Source organism: Trichoplax adhaerens, genomic scaffold (assembly GCF_000150275.1).
Source record: "Trichoplax adhaerens TRIADscaffold_30 genomic scaffold, whole genome shotgun sequence".
In the NCBI taxonomy this organism is placed as follows: domain Eukaryota; kingdom Metazoa; phylum Placozoa; class Uniplacotomia; order Trichoplacea; family Trichoplacidae; genus Trichoplax; species Trichoplax adhaerens.
In genome coordinates this window covers 255,303-276,768 of record NW_002060970.1, presented here as the reverse complement: position 1 = coordinate 276,768, position 21,466 = coordinate 255,303, and the positions used below count along the sequence as shown (strand labels likewise).

At 34.5% G+C, this 21,466-nt stretch overlaps 5 protein-coding genes across 5 annotated transcripts; 3 read left to right on the top strand and 2 right to left on the bottom strand.

The window, feature by feature from the left end:
- Positions 1-208: 208 nt before the first annotated feature.
- TRIADDRAFT_33115 (uncharacterized protein) lies at positions 209-697 on the top strand (the record flags this gene model as incomplete). Its single annotated transcript, XM_002117810.1, has 1 exon — positions 209-697. A coding segment is annotated over one exon (489 nt), but the record flags the coding sequence as incomplete, so codon positions are not given.
- A 699-nt stretch (positions 698-1,396) lies between these two features.
- On the top strand, positions 1,397-1,810 carry TRIADDRAFT_17032 (uncharacterized protein; the record flags this gene model as incomplete). Its single annotated transcript, XM_002117809.1, has 1 exon — positions 1,397-1,810. A coding segment is annotated over one exon (414 nt), but the record flags the coding sequence as incomplete, so codon positions are not given.
- A 5,958-nt stretch (positions 1,811-7,768) lies between these two features.
- Positions 7,769-10,833, top strand: TRIADDRAFT_64386 (uncharacterized protein; the record flags this gene model as incomplete). Its single annotated transcript, XM_002117808.1, has 7 exons — positions 7,769-7,837; positions 8,639-8,684; positions 9,027-9,079; positions 9,393-9,494; positions 9,840-9,910; positions 10,307-10,442; positions 10,819-10,833. 7 exons carry the CDS (start codon positions 7,769-7,771, stop codon positions 10,831-10,833), a joined length of 492 nt encoding a protein of 163 aa, XP_002117844.1.
- Positions 10,834-11,300: 467 nt separating this feature from the next.
- TRIADDRAFT_61865 (uncharacterized protein) lies at positions 11,301-17,591 on the bottom strand (the record flags this gene model as incomplete). The annotated part of the gene is made up of 32 exons (XM_002117792.1): positions 11,301-11,325; positions 11,393-11,461; positions 11,625-11,815; positions 11,924-11,963; positions 12,059-12,200; positions 12,302-12,401; positions 12,498-12,611; positions 12,692-12,869; positions 12,944-12,982; positions 13,080-13,142; positions 13,220-13,269; positions 13,333-13,368; positions 13,440-13,547; positions 13,619-13,700; positions 14,223-14,306; positions 14,396-14,505; positions 14,603-14,657; positions 14,745-14,810; positions 14,885-14,937; positions 15,046-15,099; positions 15,210-15,281; positions 15,418-15,490; positions 15,576-15,618; positions 15,751-15,769; positions 15,865-15,897; positions 16,000-16,103; positions 16,260-16,318; positions 16,411-16,491; positions 16,591-16,638; positions 16,860-16,942; positions 17,160-17,253; positions 17,512-17,591. The coding sequence occupies 32 exons, from the start codon at positions 17,589-17,591 to the stop codon at positions 11,301-11,303; spliced, it is 2,448 nt and encodes an 815-aa protein (XP_002117828.1).
- Positions 17,592-19,809: 2,218 nt separating this feature from the next.
- TRIADDRAFT_33100 (uncharacterized protein) lies at positions 19,810-21,466 on the bottom strand (the record flags this gene model as incomplete). Its single annotated transcript, XM_002117791.1, has 6 exons — positions 19,810-19,904; positions 20,037-20,072; positions 20,271-20,399; positions 20,551-20,608; positions 21,219-21,318; positions 21,441-21,466. 6 exons carry the CDS (start codon positions 21,464-21,466, stop codon positions 19,810-19,812), a joined length of 444 nt encoding a protein of 147 aa, XP_002117827.1.

Below are 21,466 nucleotides of genomic sequence, written 5' to 3'. Positions count from 1 at the left end.
GCTTAGGCAGCAGCCTATTGAAGCTTTCCCAACCTTTAGTAGCGGCTTACAAAGTAGACCGATGACTTTTGAGTCAACAACAGATGAAAGTAATGAAAAGAAAGATAGCTTTGGCCAGTTATTTTCTTTTACCATGCCTTTAAAACCTAATGTTCCTGAAAGTCAGCCCCAACAATTTTCCTTTAAATTTATGAGCGATCATGATAGAATGGGAGGCAGCAAAGATAAAGATCGTAGTTCATCTGCCACTGATAAAGATGAAGGTAACGAGCAAAGTCCTGAAGACTTTACGCCAGATACTAATTTTAAACCAGTAGTAACTTTACCGGAAGTAGCTAATATTATTACTGGTGAAGAAGATGAAGAGGCGATTTATGGTGATAGATGTAAATTATTTCGATTCGATAAAACAGCGAAGCAATGGAAAGAAAGGGGCGTCGGCGAAATAAAGATTCTTAAGCATACCGTAGAAGAAAATCGATTTAGAATTATAATGCGTCGCGATCAGATTCATAAAGTTTGCGCTAATCATTATATTAGTAAAGATATGCGTTTAGGACCAAGTTTAGGCTCGAATAAGAGTTGGGTATGGTATACACCCGCAGATTATTCTGAAGGTACTGGAAATCCGGAACAGTTATGTGCACGCTTTAAAACACCAGAGATAGCGAATACTTTCAAATCCGTATTTGAAGAGTGTGTCGAAACACTTGATACAGAAATATCCAATACAGAAATTACTATAGATAATTCAGACAGCGATCAAAAAAATAACAAATCTGAGGACGATTTAACGACTAACGACGCTAAAGCAATTACAGAAAGTCCAGAAAAAATAGCGGAACCATCGTCTACTAACATTAACATTAAACTTGGGACAGACAAAGCGTTAATCGTAACCAAAGAAATATTACCAGATACTAAGCAAGTAAATTTAGCAACACACTTAAAATTACCGAAAACTTTCTTTTTACCGGAAAATACAACTATCAGTCATAATTCTATAAAAACCGTTAATAAAGATAGTATCTCAAATTCTATTAAAACAACTGGAGATCAAAACCCTGAAAAAATTGAATCGAAATCTTTATTCAAATTTAATCAAAAAATCGATAATAACGTAACATCGATCCCATCATTATCATCTCAATCATCCGATAGCGTCGAAAAGAATGCGAATAACGATAAATCAGAAATACCTGAAACAAATTATATGTTTAAATTCAATCAAGATGCTAGTCATAAAACATCATTTGCGTCATTAGCTGCTCAAACTACAAGTGATATATCTACTTCAGAGAATAAGCCATCGAGTATTATATTTCCAAATGCTAGTAAACCTCTCTTTGCAAAAGCGCTATCAAATAACGATAACGAAGATGGTAATGAGAATCCGGAAGAATTTACACCAGATGTTGATTTTAAACCGGTTATTACTTTGTCGAAGGATGTAACTATAGTTACAGGAGAAGAAAACGAAGAAATTACATATAAAGAACGATGTAAACTATTTCGATTCGATAAAACAGCGAAGCAATGGAAAGAAAGGGGCGTCGGCGAAATAAAGATTCTTAAGCATACCGTAGAAGAAAATCGATTTAGAATTATAATGCGTCGCGATCAGATTCATAAAGTTTGCGCTAATCATTATATTAGTAAAGATATGCGTTTAAAACCAAGTTTAGGCTCGAATAAGAGTTGGGTATGGTATACACCCGCAGATTATTCTGAAGGTACTGGAAATCCGGAACAGTTATGTGCACGCTTTAAAACACCAGAGATAGCGAATACATTCAAATCAGCATTCGAAAATTGTCTGGAAAGTATTGGTTGTGATATTCAAGAACCGGATAGTAAAAGTGAAAATATGGCGAAAGGTAATTCATATTCATCCGACTCTGCCGATGTTGGTACCAAAAGTACTGATAGCAGCAATGATGTAAAGTTGAAAAGTAGAGATACTAATGATGCGATCGCTTCTGAGAGTGGCGGTAATACAAATTTATGTAGTAATTCTGAAATTCAAAATTCAAACCTTCGAGATGCGGCCGCGAAATCTGTAAACAACTTTAGTTTTGATGCTATTGGTGTTGCTAACGCCAACAAAGTGGACGCGTCTTTAGGCGTATTTAAATTCGAGAAAGCTGATAATAAGATAGCCAGCAATGCGACGGATGTTGCAGATCTACCTAGCTTTAAGGATGTAAATTCTACAGAAACTGGAAGAAATATTCCTATTCAGTCACCAAAAATCGAAGAAAAATTCGATTCACAACTGATCTTTATTAAGGAATTAGTACCTGATAAAAATAAAATCCAAATGGCTACTCGTCTGAAGCTACCACGAAACTTCTTTTTAGCAGAATGTAACTTAGAATATGTTGAAGGATGTACCACCGATACAGTTGATGGCTCAAATTCTCATAAAGTTGTTGATGAAGCTAAGAAAGAACTTAAAATGCCATTTGCATTTATTTCAAATAAAGAAGAAACTATTACAGCCTCCTCTGCATCGTTAATGAATTTGTCGTCCGGTACTCACCGAACAAGAATCTAGCGACAAAACTGATACAAATTACGTATTTAAATTCAATCAAGACGCTAGTCATAAAACATCATTTGCATCACTGGCTGCTCAAACTACGAGTGATGAATCTGCTTTGGAGAATAAGTCATCGAATTTTATATTTCCAAATGCTAGTAAACCCCTCTTTGCAAAAGCACTATCAAATAACGATAACGAAGATGGTAATGAGAATCCGGAAGAATTTACACCAGATGTTGATTTTAAACCGGTTATTACTTTGTCGAAGGATGTAACTATAGTTACAGGAGAAGAAAACGAAGAAATTACATATAAAGAACGATGTAAACTATTTCGATTCGATAAAACAGCGAAGCAATGGAAAGAAAGGGGCGTCGGCGAAATAAAGATTCTTAAGCATACCGTAGAAGAAAATCGATTTAGAATTATAATGCGTCGCGATCAGATTCATAAAGTTTGCGCTAATCATTATATTAGTAAAGATATGCGTTTAGGACCAAGTTTAGGCTCGAATAAGAGTTGGGTATGGTATACACACGCAGATTATTCTGAAGGTACTGGAAATCCGGAACAGTTATGTGCACGCTTTAAAACACCAGAGATAGCGAATACTTTCAAATCCGTATTTGAAGAGTGTGTCGAAACACTTGATACAGAAATACCCAATACAGAAATTACTATAGATAATTCAGACAGCGATCAAAAAAATAACAAATCTGAGGACGATTTAACAACTAACGACGCTAAAGCAATTACAGAAAGTCCAGAAAAAATAGCGGAACCATCATCTACTAACATTAACATTAAACTTGGGACAGACAAAGCGTTAATCGTAACCAAAGAAATATTACCAGATACTAAGCAAGTAAATTTAGCAACACACTTAAAATTACCGAAAACTTTCTTTTTACCGGAAAATACAACTATCAGTCATAATTCTATAAAAACCGTTAATAAAGATAGTATCTCAAATTCTATTAAAACAACTGGAGATCAAAACCCTGAAAAAATTGAATCGAAATCTTTATTCAAATTTAATCAAAAAATCGATAATAACGTAACATCGATCCCATCATTATCATCTCAATCATCCGATAGCGTCGAAAAGAATGCGAATAACGATAAATCAGAAATACCTGAAACAAATTATATGTTTAAATTCAATCAAGATGCTAGTCATAAAACATCATTTGCGTCATTAGCTGCTCAAACTACAAGTGATATATCTACTTCAGAGAATAAGCCATCGAGTATTATATTTCCAAATGCTAGTAAACCTCTCTTTGCAAAAGCGCTATCAAATAACGATAACGAAGATGGTAATGAGAATCCGGAAGAATTTACACCAGATGTTGATTTTAAACCGGTTATTACTTTGTCGAAGGATGTAACTATAGTTACAGGAGAAGAAAACGAAGAAATTACATATAAAGAACGATGTAAACTATTTCGATTCGATAAAACAGCGAAGCAATGGAAAGAAAGGGGCGTCGGCGAAATAAAGATTCTTAAGCATACCGTAGAAGAAAATCGATTTAGAATTATAATGCGTCGCGATCAGATTCATAAAGTTTGCGCTAATCATTATATTAGTAAAGATATGCGTTTAGGACCAAGTTTAGGCTCGAATAAGAGTTGGGTATGGTATACACACGCAGATTATTCTGAAGGTACTGGAAATCCGGAACAGTTATGTGCACGCTTTAAAACACCAGAGATAGCGAATACTTTCAAATCAGTTGTTGAAGATTGTATTGAACTGCTTGACTGTAAGTCAACAAGCTTACCTAATGACTCAAATGCCGTAGTTGTTGAAGAACGTGGAATCAAGATTGCAAATTGTGGGATTACTGGAGTAGACGCTAATAAAAAAATTGAAAGTACTTTAGCATCTGAAAATTCAATAGGACTTTCATTTGAGCGTTCTACTGGTAATTGCAATTTATCATCAATCTGCCAATCGTTGACACAAGCAAATTTACATACACTATTTGCAGGGGCTGGATCTTTGATATATGCTAATTATAGGAATATGGACGGTGCGAAGGCATTTTTACTTCAGCCAAACATTTCCTTGCAGTCGGATAAATCTAAAGTTTGTACAAATGTTGATAAGGATCAGCAGGGTAATGTTAACGATCTTGGTTCACAACCCAATTTTCAGTTTTCAGGGTAATGTTAACGTTTGCCTAATGTTTGTTTACAACACACCTATTTTACGCTCAATGACCGATGTAATGAATTAATTTTTGCGTTTCTTCTACTAGATCATCAATAGACTGAAGAGTTTGGCTTATTTATGAAATACTGTACAGTGTTCACACAAATTATAGTAATTCGAATTTAGACTGGATAAAAAGTGTTCTGCAAACCGCTGCTTGTATAGACTTATAATTTTATCTGTATATGATTTGTATGATACGACCATAATTTTACGTAACGTACCTTTAATGCGAAATTTTTCGAAATTAGTCTAAGTCTTCGAGAGCATTCACTTAGTCGCCGCATATAGTGCTTCATTTAACGAAGTACTTGTTGGTTTATGAACGGTTTCTGCGGTAGATACGGATTTTATATCTTCATAGTTTAGCGTTTGCTCCTATGTTTGCTGCCTAGGTAGTAAAGATAATTTAATGTATATTTATGTAGGGTTTGTACACTCTTTCATTAACAGGAATAAAATTAAAGACACAAAAATCAAAGCGAAACTTATTGTAGTTGATAATTATGAAACTTAACTTTAAGTAATCTCATTTGAAAATTCAATCTGTAATATATTGAGAATTTAGGATCGATACTTTGCCGTTTAATTCAAGAATACATACCATTGTTCCAGTAAAGCTTGAACTAGACTGTTTATCAAGGTCGATAAGGGTACATTCGGTACCTCGTTTAAAATTAGTGTACAGTATCATATAGAGCTTACCCAGGTATATGCAGTTTAACACAAGAGGATAAAATAAATGATGTACGCATGCATCATACTCGTGTGCCCAGCTAGTATCATACGATAATACTGAAATTTGGATGACGTGAATACGAGTAGAGTTCTTATTGCTGAGATCATACAGAAGTAAATATAAATTACAAGGTACGTATCTACCATCTAGTACTGTAATAATGCTCGAATGCGTTCGATGTACATATAACAAGCAAGAATCTAAGTAGCATAGTTTATAGTTATGTCTAGAGGGCTTATGCCTGCAACAATTTTAATAGCGTACTTTGTCCGCCTGGTAATAATTGCCGGATAGGTTTTTGTGCCATGTACTTGCTATGCACTTTCCTATGATGTTCATTTAGTCTATTGTTACAAATATAATTACTATGCTAATACTATGAGATGGACCCATGTGTACAGTAGAGTAAATAGATATTTCTGTATATTTATTAACAGCTTACTAAAGTATCTTAAATCTATCCTGTAATTGTCATCATATCTTTACTGTGTGTAGAGGAATTTAGATGCTTCCTTAATTTATTATATAGTCTTAAAGAGCGTGTTTAGTCGATTCTATAATTAATTAATTATTAGCACAATTCATGTCGCTTTACTGACAGAGACAATTCCTGTACTAAATTTTCAATTTCTACAAAAAAATGGTTGCTATACCCAGATATGCTTTCAATTCAAGCCGTTCCTTATCACTAATAATTATACGAGTAGACTAATACCATAGCATATTAATATAAACGGCATCTACAGTCTTGAATATAACTAATGCGATAGTATATTGTATATATGTGTTATGTAGTATAACATGGTATAGATCCATACGTGTACTTTCTTAACTTTTTGATACTTCATACTGCTTTAACTGGCATGGAGGATTCTATACGGGTATATATATATATATATGTATATAGTATATTAATTATGTTACATACAACATCGATATACAATTTTCTTTAGAAATCTAGTCTATCGAAGACCTTCAAATTTATGGTATGAACAAGCTAGCTAAAATTATAGCCGTAAGATTTGCCATTGCATTAATGTGATGAAGATACGTATCAGGAGATTAACGTACCTGTTTCATTTCTAACCTGGATAAAAATTTAGCCTAATTTTATTTAATAATAGCTATCGGCCTTTGTTCACAATGAACGGCAAGAGTCAGTAACAAGTGCTATCGCAGCGCTATAATATCTAGGTCCTCCATATCTAAAGCTAATGCTATATATATATATATATATATATATGATTGTCTATATTGATTCACAATGAACGGGAATTGTTATAATATATATACCGGCCAATGTGTCCATTTAGCTGCCGATAACCCTATCTAGCTGCATTATATCTAAAGCTCTTGATTGAATGATCTTGAATACCGGTATACTTCTTTTTAATGATCAATCAGAACTGATAGCTTGTTACTTAGTCTAAATTTTATTTCTATATACAAATGGATTTGCTTTTGCAATTGATTATGTGACCTTTAATATTGTCATAGTTATATAATGATAAATTAGAACTAATAACTAGTTATCTACCATTACTAATAATACACCGAATTAAATATAATTATTGGGCTTTTCGATACCGCTTCAATTCGTTTCACGTTAGTCTACAGTATAATTATGATCTTAAATGTACAAAGATGAGCTTCTACTCGTTTTATTTGCTTGTTTTTGCTTTATTCTAAATCTAATTCACAATTAACAATAAATAATGATAGTTAGTTAACCCAATCTTGAGCTTATTCATCTATAAGGAACTTAGCCTACGCTATTCTATAGTGATTGAACTATTGTCAGGTACCGTATGGATTGCAATACAGTACTCCTGTTTCCACCAGCTTGCAGTTTTTGGACGATTGGACGCTCGGACAAGGGAACAAGGAAGATCGAGTAGACCGCCCTGTTGCCTATCAGTCAATCTGAAGTATTGATACCAAAACATGGCTAGTAGCTTATAGTAGAGCTATAAAGGATGAATGCATCAAGTTGGTATAGCCATGATAACTGCAGGAGATGGCCTATATACGTCAAGTATCGATACTGGAACATGATACAAAAGTCCATAGTAGAGCAGTATAATTTCGTCACGGTAAAAGGTTGAGGTTGGCTTCTCAAGTAGTGGCAGCTTCGTTTCCACAACCTCCTTCGACCTGGTAGAGAGCTTGCCTCCATCTTGATCATCCTATTAGAGTAGAAATATTATTCCTTTCCTTGATCAAATTGAGGATTTAATTGCGGTCTACTGTCCAGCACAGCGAAATGGGTGCTGGGCAATCTCAAGAACAGCGTGTAACTTTCGAAAAGCAGCCTGATGGTGGCGTTTTTGTGGTATGTTGTAAGAGGATGTTCACAGCTTTGGACATTTTGCTGCAAACTAGAATAGCAGAAATGAACATTAGCAATCCTGCAATCGCTTCGTATAGTGCTATTTGTTATTGTAGTGATGAATTAGCTAGATCGCTTTAGTCTAGTGGTTTTCTACTATGATTTATGGACATTAAATACCGTTAAGACTGTCATGAAAGGAGTCATATTGTCGTTATTATCAAGTGTTGTATAGAGTGATGCATAAGTTGAAGTAAACAGCAATGCGAATAAAGAATAGGTAGACTTTCTCTCCCAACCATTACTATGTGGATAGTTTATAATTGCTGGACTTCGCTGTATCAATTCAATGTTATAGCGTGTTAAAATGGAATCTTCTTGATATTGTTGTTAGCTGTTGTTATACCGTATTGAATATGCTTTCAGTAATATAGATGAGCGGTTAGGGGGTAGTAGAAAGGATTGCCATCGCTATGGTGCAATCTGTTGATAAGAAAGAATTTACTCCTGTTCAATAGACCTTTCTCCTGTAAATACTATAAAGAGTGTCGATGAATTATTCTTGGGCCTGTTATACTAGACAGATATCATAATCTTTCAATATGAAATGTTCCTTATTATCACCAGTTGCAGTAGCGCTATAACACATAACTAATAATATATTTTATACTGAGAATACCTGTATAGTCTTCGAGTACTCACTGCTCAGGTATGGAAAGATATGTCTATCGCTGTGTAGGTTAAGCCTCCCCATTTCTTCATTCTGTAAGCTGTTTCTGAGATTATTCTCATTCTATATTTTAGCTATCACAGAAAGCTCTGGAACAGTTATCAAATACATCAGCGCAAGGTAAGCTGAAATTATTGTAGAATCTTTTGCTTGCTATCATTTTGTACACCTATGAACTGTTAGAAATTATATCGGTACAATTTCTAGTAGTCCATGGTGCACATTAGTCATATTGATGACCTCTACGCACCTCTACAACATGTAAATTCTCAACTTGACACTATAGTATTAAAATATGACTTCTCTTCAATAAGAAATATATGCAGTACAATAACGAGTTTTCGTCGGGAAATGTATACTATGTTAACGTTGATACGAACTAACGCCTCTTTTCGATATCATTCCTGGATGTTGCCTGGTATTTTCAATAAATCAACCATCAAGATTCCAACCGTATCGAAGATTTAGCTCAAAATGATAAAGTTAAGAAATTAATGCACAAGGCTTATACGGAGGTAAATAAAGAAAATACAAAGCTGTAGCTTGAAAATTAAGCCATACATGAAATAGAACTGTTTAATTGCTTAAAATGCTTCATTTTATTGATGGAAATATTTTTGCCATTATAACTTTAATATTGACCAAATTTAAAGTACAGTAGCTGTTTCTACTATCGATTATGCCATCGTGTTCGTAACTATGCTGAAAAATTCGTATTTCACAAATGCTCAGCTTGGCTTAGATATTATGATATTACGATTATTGTTAATAGTCAATTCCGTGCTCAAATTTGATGGTGAAATTATTATTTGATAAAACAATAACTAGGGCATGCGGCATGAAAATGAACGAATGGAAAGAATGAAATTTCAAGAGATATCAGAGTTAAATGCTAATTGGCAGGAAGAAGTGGATAAATTAAAGCAAGAGGTATGAAAGAAGAGACGCTGCTATCATATTTCTATTAAGAAAGTAGTAGAATGCAAACTTAGATGTGCTCGAGTTGATACTAGGTTAGCTTCGTCAATGTAGATGATCGTTGTTAACATGTAGACTTTCAATCTCAGGGGTTAATTCCACAACAGTTTTGATCCCTCGCCTTCACATATAATCAGCATACTTCAATAATCATTTCAATACCGGCTAGGATAACATTAAATTAGTTTAAGTTGGCAATATAGATCAGATATATCTACTAATTGTGTTGCAGCTATTCCCTCAAATACATGTACTGGCAACTGATAGAGCTATAATTTTTCGCAATTATGTTGATAGGCCGAGGTTGAAAAGAAGGTAACAGAGGAAGAATTTAATAAAGCAGCGGAAGAATTTGGTCAAAAATTTAAGTAAGGACTGACTGCCGTTGCGACAGCCATATTATTCGTGATTAACAACTAATATCTAATAGTTACAACAATTCCAGCGTATACAGTAATTATGTACATTCCATGTTACGATTGTAATTATACTGTATTAATCTGTATAGTGGATTGATAGTATGACATAATGATACAAATATTGTAGTACCATGTATGTTTAGCTTTATATTCAAGCCTTCGAGATTATCAAATATGCACTTGTGATGATTTTAGTTGTTCTAACAATCTCACAATATCAATTAGGATTAAAAAGTCTTTTAATTTTTACTTTGATTAAAGGGACTAAAAATATTCTAACTAGGCTTACCGTTACTACAGTACAATGGAATTGATTGTGTTATAAAAAATTTTTTTTGAAAATAGGGAGCCCATCAATGTAGGTGTTTGTCAAGATTTACAAGATGCACTCGTAGAATGCTTAAGTAAAAATAATTCCAAGCCGTTAATATGTTCGAAAGAAGTACAGGCCTTCAGTAAATGCGTCGATAGCTATAAACTCGTATGTATATTACTAATGACATATTTGCTATGTAATTTAGACGCATTCTGCACAAATTAATTCGTACAATATTCTTCCATTTTGTTCTAGAAATCGTTCTAAAATAGTTACTGTCTCAAGACTACTGCACTGAACAATATTCGACTTCTGGAAATTTGCCCATTTACTTCAGTTCAACTAGCGATTGATGGATTATTCTAACATTAACGCCATTTTGTGAACCACATAAGTTGGGCAGTCTCGCGTAAATACCAAATAGCAATTGGTTTGGCTACGATATACCCAAAGATCTTCTTATAGCTATTATTATTAACTGTAATTTATACAGTAACAGGTTTTGTAAGCATTCTCTTTATTGCAAACCTATTATTGTCAGGTAATACCATTGTAAGTTGGTTGTGAAAAATTTTAATATTTTGAAATAAAGCAAGCTAAATCTTCAAAATTCTGAATGTACAAAAAAATTCTTGATGTGATGGACGAAATACTCATATGGAGCTGAGTGTCATTAGCTACAATCTATTGTCTATTTTACAAGAATTGCGAGCATCTTCTATTCTTTTGCAAATATGTTAATAACTGTTATTAGCATCACGCTAATTCTGATTCTTTCATGAATAGAAATTGCAATTGTAATTTTTACATTATTGCCAAGTTGATCACGATATTCCGTACATTCAACATTTTCGGATACAGTTGCAAATATTACAAGAAGAGATTTAAAGGAATTTTTAGAAACAAAGCCACGTGAAAACAGAAAGAAATTTTTTATACATTAAAAACGGAAATTCATAAAATTGCAATCAGCAATACTCCAGTATACAACAGTAAATGAAGACAAAATCAAGCGATTCCGCCTTAGGTTAAGGGAGAGGAGAACGACCTAATAATTAAGAAAACCGAAAAGGTGTGCATTAATATGCGCATCGAAATGAAATTGTATATTGTACCTAGCATTACTTTTGTTTCCTCCGACACTTAAGTTTCGCGAATGACCCTGAGGTAATTTAAAGGATATCCTAACAGCACAAATACATTTATCTTACAATTACTAAACCTTGCACAGGTATATACTATTCTGATACAGTTGCGACACAAATAATTAATAAAAACCGTACACAATTGAATATGCTCAAAAATCCGTAATCGCTAGAAACTAAATACTACAGCATATCCTGTTACCCGCTAGTACCACCAACTGATGGGGATCCAACTGGGCTGACCGGTTCAAATGGACTGCCAGTTTGTTTAAAGAATGGAGAATTAAACGAAGTCGTAGGTGTTGAAATTGGAGTTGAGGAATTCGATCCAGCTTCAGATACTCTTCTGGAATCAGCATTGATTCTTCGATTACGATATTCAAGAAGGCTAACCTAATAAATCGATTCATTTTACGGTAAATAATTTTATCATCATTAGCAAGTAAACCTTACCAAGAAGAACTAATTTTAACTAGAGATAACATATTATTCATTCAGTACCTTCCTTCGTCCGGAAGATGATGTTTGAGATGGTGTAGCGCTTTATTTTATATAAAAGTGTAAGTTTCATTACTAAATTGTTAACTCTTAAATTTAAAGTTTAATGCATGTTAGTTTTCCAGGACAAAGACATACGTAGATGGAGTAGCCGCAGTCAATTCAATTTTAGGAGGAATCTTTAAATTACGATAATAGGGTCTTTTCCTAAATGGCAAAGGATCGATTTTCTTAGTTTGAGAAGGCTTGTAATCAGCTCTTCGTTTAATAATTGGGAAAGCTGAAAAAAAATTTATCACTATTCATTCCAAGCATTTTGCTTTAAACCAAGATAGTGATATCAACAAACGCTATCCTGTTGTGGTAATATAAACTACTCACTATCTGGAGAACGATTATATGTATCGCTTTGATTCGAACAGTCTGCTAGCTTGCTTGACGAGTTCAAGTAATCCTCCAATTTTCTTGTTAATATCCACCTCTACAATATACATAGTAGAATAGCAGTAGTCAAGAGAGTTGTCGTTCACAAGTTAATAAAATCATAACATCACATCTAAAAAATTGATCGCCAAACCTTCTTGTAACAACCATAGCCATCGCTAAGATCTTTCATAACATTGATGATATTATCACCATTTTCCTTATTGTCTTTTCCCTTCGTAACCTCTTGATATTCCAGTAGTAATCGCTAATAGCAGTAAATATAACTTCAGTATTGTGACAGGGAAAACTTGAGTGATTAACTTAAAATTATCAAAGAAGTAATACCTTTCTCGGGGGTATTTCAGTATCGACGGAAATACCACAATCCACAAGATTTTGTTTTGTCTCCGTTAAGGCTACTGCATAGATATCATCATATAAAAATGGTGCTGATTCCGTTGGAGATGTAGGCGCGGTAGAAGTAGTTGAAGTTGCATCAGACATGTCGGACGTTGCATTAGTCCTATACCAATAGGAGTAATTCTTCATTCAAACTATTCACACATAATTCATCCAATGTCGAATCATATCACTTACCGACTATGTGACCGAGATCTAAATGCACAAGCGCCCTTACTATACAAATAAGATAAGGCGTTCTAAGTTATCGAAATCCCAAACAATCGGAAAAAAACAAACCGCTACCATCTATAAACTATTCTTTATTCTTCACCTCCGTTTTAATTTAATGCTAACTTCTTCATCATCGTTGCCGCTTTGTCCAGCTTCATTACCCCTTTGTTAATGTCATTATAACTAACGCTTACAAATCGTTTCTAGGTATCTGCTAAATACGACAACTATAATACTTACTTGCTTTCGCGTCTTTTCCTTTTCTCGCCCTTTTCCATCCTTTCGAATGCCTACATAGCAATGCCAGGATTAGTATAGCATCTTTCATTCACTCTCCGTCATTCTCATCTTACCTGAACAATTGCTGCAATCTTCATTTCTTCTCTTGACTATTTAAGAAAATTTATCAATTTAATTTCTAAGATAGTTTTCATACTTTTTCAATGAAAGGGAACATTACCAATTTCTTTGGTTTGCAAGGTACAGCAGAAGAATCAGCAGAACTAATACCATCAACGTCTACTGTGATTTCGACATCATCAGTAGATTCTGATTCCACTGATGTTCTCTATAGAAAACGTAATAGATCAGTATCTTATCCGGTTGTCATGATACACTTCTTATTTGTACTAAACATACCTTTTTCCTCTTAATTTGATACATATCCGAAGTGTCTTCATCAATTGATGTCTGTGCTCGTTTAGGAATGGGTCTGTCCGGACTGCAATATTGGCAAGTGCGAACAGGTACGTTAATAATATAATTATATAGAACTTAAAATTTGGACAATTGAGTAGACGTACAGGCACAAAATGATATTGTAATAAAAACAAGTATATCAGTTATACAGTAATCGACTAATTAAGAAAGTATTTCAGCTTAAACTAATCGCTATAAGACCATTAAAATTATTCTTTGTACTGAAATAATAAAAAGAAAGCATACTCCTTATTACTTTTTAGTTGTGCATTACATACTGCCCACAATAATATACCGAGAATTATATGTTACATATATTATTGTATCATAACTACTGGTTCTATATAAAAGAATGCGTAGGGTACATTACGTTATTAAGATTCATTGTCTAACCGGAAAATAATACTCGTCAACGTATGCGAATACAACTAATAAGATTGTGTTTATCTATTTTAAAATCAACTATTACGAATAGAAAGTGTTTGACCGCAATTAAAATATCTTCATATATTCTCCTATACTGTACATAATAGGATCTACTTACGAAATTATAACATCTTGAGACTTGCTTCTTAGCGTTTCTCGTATCTTGCATTGATTAGTATCGCAAGCACAATCCACGTACAAACTGTCGAATCATAATGATTTATAATACAAGCATGAATCACAGAGACTAAACAGGCAGGATTCAAACATAGCAGCTATTGTTATTATTACCAATGGCTAAAATCAAAATCGAAAGGAATTGTAATTTCTGTTTTATCTTTGATGGGTTGAGTTGCGTAAGCACAAATATGAATTTGATTATCGATAACCATAGGATATAGCTATTACAAAGATTAAAATATAAGGTCAAAAACTCCATTGCAAACCTCAGCGATATCATTACAATTAAGACTGTTCAAGATAATTAAGCGTTACTACCTCACAATTCGGACGACAGGATCGACGAATGAATCGAGCTTTATTGGAGTATTTTCTAGCATTAACAAAAAATTTTGTTAAAGCATCTTTTCTTGGATGTCAATTTGTGATACCCTTGTCAAATATTTCTAACATCTCTTACCTTAGATCAATACTAATATCATTTTCACTCTCGTCAAGCGCGTAGGTTAAGATAAAGGGACAAGCTCTAAGGAAATATAACAGCGTAAATTCTATCAGTAGGGATAGGAATAAAAATAACCGTTAAAATTATTACGCTACCCGATTAATTCGGAGTTCGCTTCTTTAAATTTTTTTTCTGAATAGTAATGACCCTGTAAAAAAGTTGGGTTTCAGTAAGTACAAAAGGCAACGAACGATATTACCTGACAAGTAGTTGATACATTATATTAAAGACATGTCATATGCCCTATACGGTATACCTGATATACGATAACAATTTGCTCTTGCAGAATATCTCGATTAGCAAATAAGGCCTAGCAGGAAGTCGATGAACGACATAGAAATTAAAACACAGTCAAGTCAACAAGAGAGGGATTATTATTAAAAAGATAGTGATGATCTTAGGCAAGCTAAGAATATTAACCTTCATATGTTTTCCAATCGATGCGGCGATAGTCACTTCATCCAGGAATTTTAACGAATCTTTGGAAATGGACTATACATTAAGCAGATACATCAGTGCAAACAGTTTTCAACATTGCAGCAGTTTATACAATAAAGAAAAAATTACACTTATTCGGTAATCATTTTATTATTTCATACTATAGACGAATTAAGCAGGAGATGCTTACATTTCGGTAGAAAATTGGAGTTTCTAATAAATTTTGATCGTATTTGGATTCATCAGTCAACTCATATTTTTTCCTAATAAAACATTTTCAAAAATAAGGCCTACAACACGATAATAATTTAAATTAAATGAATGAGGAAATGGACTAACTGTCAATACCTATAATAATTTCTCCACTTTTGCTTGGCAACGAGATAAGGATCTATCATCATATAATTACAATTATATTAAGTGAAGCGCAAATGGATTTAAACATAAATATAGACAACTGCGAAAAATATCATTCGCTTTAGAATTGTATGGTGAGTTTTATACATAAAAATATTGATCTTACTTTCACTGGTTGAATGTTCCTATTGCGATAATAAATAGATAACATTTAATGTTGAATTGTAATATTACCAATTAAAGTGTTTATAAGATTGATAAAAAAAAGCAACTGTACTACCTTTAATTTGCTTCGTTTCTGAATTCCCTGAGGCTATGTGGATAACATTTTTAATTACATAGAAGAATTAGTTGATTTTATTGCAACATTTTTTAGCAACGAAAACTTAGTGTCATAACTGATTTCAGTTTTTACCTTTAGTTTAGGCTGCTTGCCTTTTGTCTGTTTCTTCTTTTTCAGATCTATCATGCCCTTCTTATGATCGCCATCATCGTCATCATCGTCTTCTGCATCTTCTTCTATAGTAAATGTGAATCGATAAATGTAACAGGAATGTCAAGCTTACTTTAATGAGCATCATTTTTAAAACTACGTATACTATAACACTGATAATTTGAGAGTATAACTTGATAACGGTGATCGCTCAGCTGTCGTCATGAGTAAGGCATACCAACCTTTCATTTCTTCTAACTTTTTCAACTGTGCTACTTTAGCACGCTCAGCATCAACAGGCCTACATTATAGTTACATAGTAATGGAATATCGTTCAATTCTAGTTGATACTAAGGCATCAGTATTAGCAATGATACATATTGATGGTCTTACCTAGGATGGCATTGTTCACAAAAGTAAAGTTCAGGTATGTCATCACTATGGATTCCCATACATAATAAATGTTGCCAAACACTATCATATCCAAAATCAAGTTATAACGATCTATTAATAGCATGCTTCATTGGTGTAAGCTATTGCATCATAAGTACCAACTACTAGAAAGTACTTTACCCGCATTTATCACAACAGATCATGTAGCCATCATCGTGTTCCATACCACTAAAAAAAGGCAATCAATCATTGGATTAAGCATGAATGGCGATGGATTTAAATATATAAAATAGGCTATTGATTGATCATCAATGTAGCCGTCATCTTGTCATTGAATTAGTGTAGTCGAGAGTATGATTCCTATATGCATTTCGATAGAAATGCCAATAACATTGATGAATGGCATTCTTGGATGGAATTCATGTTGAATTATTTCTTGTCCAACTTACCATATACACCTTGTGACACCAGTATCTGACGCTTGTGGTGAAGTTTGTTGTCGTACAGGTTGTTTCTGGCCATAATTATGATCCTAGAAAGAAATAAAAGGATGCATTTTATGATTTTGGGCCAAGACAATCTATCCCAAGATTTCCTAGTAGATATCGCTCGATGGCATTGCAAGAATGCCAAGTCCTGTACTGTAACAATTGCCTATCGATTGAATTTGAGCCATAGACTCTACTCTCTCACTCCATCTTTACTGTGTAGCGATGATCGTGAAAAGGAAGAGCATGGTCATCGCTTACAGGATAAGGTAATTCAGCAACAACAGCGTAAGGCTTGCAAAGATCCGTTGGAGACAATGGAGTTTCCATTTTATCTTGGACATTCATATCCTCTCTGATGAATTGTTTTAGCGCCAGCACAAAGTCAACTCATGAAGAAACAGTCTTGCTTTAAGCATACTATCATGTGCCAATATCTTCCTATGGCATCCAATGGCTAATCTACTCTCTTACCTTGCCTTTAAATCGATGTTGTGATGATAATTTTAGCTACAACAGGCTTCCCTTTCCTTCTGCCAACGCGCCACAACAGAGTTGGAAGTTATTGCGTTAATGGCTTGCTGCTGCTACAATCCATAGCTCAAGACCTTACAGTACAGTATACTGTATTCTAGGGTCTCTGGTACTGTACTGTGTCTCAGAGACGGAGTCAGCTGGTGTTGCGGCGGCCATGTTGATTTGGGTTGCAATACCTAAGTGTCCAAAACAGAGTGGACACGACAGTCATCTTCTAGTAGTAGGAATCCAGTTGAGTGGTTTAGCTTCAAAAAGGCATTGATGCAATTTTTCTGCCGCTTTCAATGGCGGATCAATATGGAGATTGAGCTACAGGCAACAATTACTTGTTTAATAGAGTTTCATCGAATTGATCCTATCCATCTTGATCCCAGGGATAGATAGATAGACCATGGAGGTAAAAGGTTCTTTTACCTGCACACAGTGCTGAACTCTATCCTATACTTCTCCATATTCTATACAGAGAGTATTAGAAAGCAGGTTAGAAAGGGCTGTGCTGTTTTTAGCGAGGTGTACGCCAAAAATCGACATGGAAATGGAACTTCTTCCATACATAAACTGCTTTAGTGTTTGAACAAGTGTAGGAGAAATCGATGTGGAAGTGATTAGGGTTTACTAAACCCGTAGCAGCAGTATATGCAGCATAATATAGTACTAGTGCTGGACAACCCTGTCACTACTGTACGTGTATATATATGTACAGTACTGTATATATGGCGTATCTTGGCCTTTGAATAATGAAATATAAAGTAGCCCATCAGTTAATGCGTAAAGACTGGCTTGATGACTTCTAGCATGCTGTATACTATCAAGTAAAACAAGCAACTGTCCATAAGGCTAGCAGTTTTTGTTCCTTACAACTGGTTTTATGTCTTCTTCAAAATGTTTTAAGAAAATAGTCTAATCTAGACAGCTCTATTTGCTCTTGTACAGTAGCTATCCAAGCGTTGATGCATCTTTAAAAAGATACATTACTCGCATGTAGGGCAAGCATAAGAGCAAGAGTTTTAGTCGAAAGTCATAGCTTAACTTTGCTATCGCATCGTTAAGTTTAGAGTTATGAGCTGGAACAGCAACCACAATCTAGCAGTTGCAATCATCACGGAACTACTTAACTTACACATTGACAGTCGATACAGTTACAGTATGTGCCTCGATGCTGAACATGGACTACTAAAATGGATCAATGGCAGTAGAGATGTTTCTATGTACGACTATAAAAGTGTTGGCAGGACTTGCAATTAAAGTATACCCATTCCTATGGATATGGCAGATAATAGAATCTCGCGATAGTAATGTCTAGTTTAGCTCAAGTCTTTATTACCGTAGAATTGTTACTTTATCAAGCTTTCATACATACATCCTATTTGTGTTGAAAAAAAAAATGTCAGAATGAATCTCAGCAAAGTATGATCAGAAGTATTGACATACTCCTCTATCACTCAACTACTTTACTGGATAGTAACCATAAGCGTTCATAGGGTAGAAACGTAAGCATAAAGCGAAAAAGCAAGATGTGTTCATTAAAAATAGTGTTATTCCTATCAAACAGAGATGGTTGAAACGATGTAGAATCGACGCAGTAGTCTCTGCCTACATAACTGTTGCGAAAGGCATGAAATGCGTCGTTAGCAACAAAAATAAAGATCCACTTTATAACCATTTTAAGCTCAAGCACGATCTAAAAAGGGTCTTCACCGATTGCCTTTCGATATATCTTCAATTGTTGGCAAGATGACATCAGTTAGCAATATGTGTCAGCAATACAAAACGCAAAACATATACATAGATCCAAAAACATGTATATGCTATGTATATCAATAGATGCATCAACATAAGGATTTTAGCCATCGCTTAACTATGCCATTAATCAAGTGTAACTTCAATAATATAATACCAATTAAATAACGGTCGATAGAGATAAAACAGTAGACGATCTGGTTATTACAGTACATTGAATGCAATTCAAAATTAACGTTAATCGTATGATGCTCCTAAATTTCAATTTTATCCTTCAATTAAGGCAATGAGCCTAAAATATGTCAACAATATCACTTTGATAATTGGGCTACATTTTACAGAAATTAGGTATAATAATAAGATACAATAATACGAGAATTGGCTGTGTTATTGAAATTGGATTTCTTCATTGGACGAAGGAGTGTCGAGTGGTTTCGGTGGTGGTAATTGGACTGGGTCTGGCAGTTGTGGCATCACTATCAAATAGGAATAGATAGGGCTATATATTAGTAACGTTCACCTCAAGCTGGAGTAAAGACGGAATCGGATTATGCACAGTAGTAGGACTAAATTGCAATATGGATACTATCCATGGAGTAGCGAAATAGATATCAACTTTACTCTACATCGATTATCAAGATACTGTAGTCCAACCTGGTTTGAACTGTTCTGCAGTCATTCTTGTAATGGCAATGCCAACACCTTCAATTAAAGCCAGTAAGATACCACCTATGCATGATACAGTAAATTGAACATGATCATTTTTGATGATTAGCCAAAAGGATATATTTGAAATTCGTCCTAGAAGCAGTATTGATCATCTTGTTAAAGAAAGTATTTCAAAACTAACTATCAACTCACCTACTGCAGCCGATCGTAGCGACGATGATAAACCACCTATTGGTAACAGGAAAAAAAGTTGCATACGTATTACAATAATAATATCATGTAGGATTAGAATCTGTAGTCATGGTTTTGATACATATGATAAGGATGACAACACCATGATATTGGCCGATGTTATCATGGGATCAAGTACAATGGATTAAGTAGAAAATAATTTGGCAAGATGAAGTAGATAGCAGAGTATCCTACCTCTGGCAGCCAGTACAGCTCCAGTTAAGGCTCCACTACCGATAGAATTCCAAGGATCTTCTTTATTGCGTAGTTTAATTAGACAGCAATCAAAGGTTGAAAAAAGTCCACCCCATACAGCAAAATTTCCTATTTATGGAAACAAGCAATTGAACAGCGTTATTAGTCTACTGTCCACTAGTCTTTTTATGGTTCAATCCACTAACAGCCGGATATAGTCATTACTAGCAGCAATCTGTGCTTTCTTTAGCAACATTAACAATAGCAACGTTTCCTTTACCTCCTAAAACAGGCGCTCTAGTTTTAATAGCGGTAATGCTTCCAACTAATCTCTTGCCCTATAACAAAAACGCAAATACAACTTACTAATTCTATTGGCATTGGATAATGGCGTTTAGCCACTTTGGCATCAACATTGATCGCTACTTTTAAGTGTAAGCTAATGGAGAGTGGATGTCGAGCATTAGCTGGTACGAATTCATGGATTCGTTGGAACACTTGTCTTGCATACTGTCTACATGTTTCTACAATCCATTCATGTATGGAAAGCAGATGTAACGATACGTATGTTATGGTTTACAGCTGCTCCTGGCTAAGACATTGCAAGAGTGAATGGAATGCAACAGATACCTTTAACCAAAATGATTGCATACTACGTCTAACTGGTTTCATGGATGACTCACTAGTCGTCCTAAACAAGGATATCATCATCCTGTAAAACTGTTGTACAAGACAAGAGTATTCCTCCAGCTACTCAAAACGATCTATTTTCTTCCATTCACTAACTCATGCTTCATCGACTGACTTGGCAGAGTACACAATATGTCGTAGACATTTAAAAGTACTTTATCCAATTGAGTCTCCATTAATAAACGTCTAAGCTAGCTTATACCACTATCAGGGTGATGCTGACTCTTTTTATCTTTTGCCTGTGCTATTGGTACTTACCGGAGGGGAATTGCGATAGCCTTTAACAAGGGAAAATACTCCTCCACCGATGCAACCCATGGAAAACGCTCCACCGCAATCATCGATGATTCGATACGGACTATGAAATCAAATAGAACAAGTATTAGCAACTCGTAATCACCCCATGTAACCCTCTATCAGGGTATTTTTACTTTCTTGACATCGAATAAATTACGGACAAGAAAATCAATTGCAGCTCACCAAGGTTCTCTTGCATATTCCTCCAT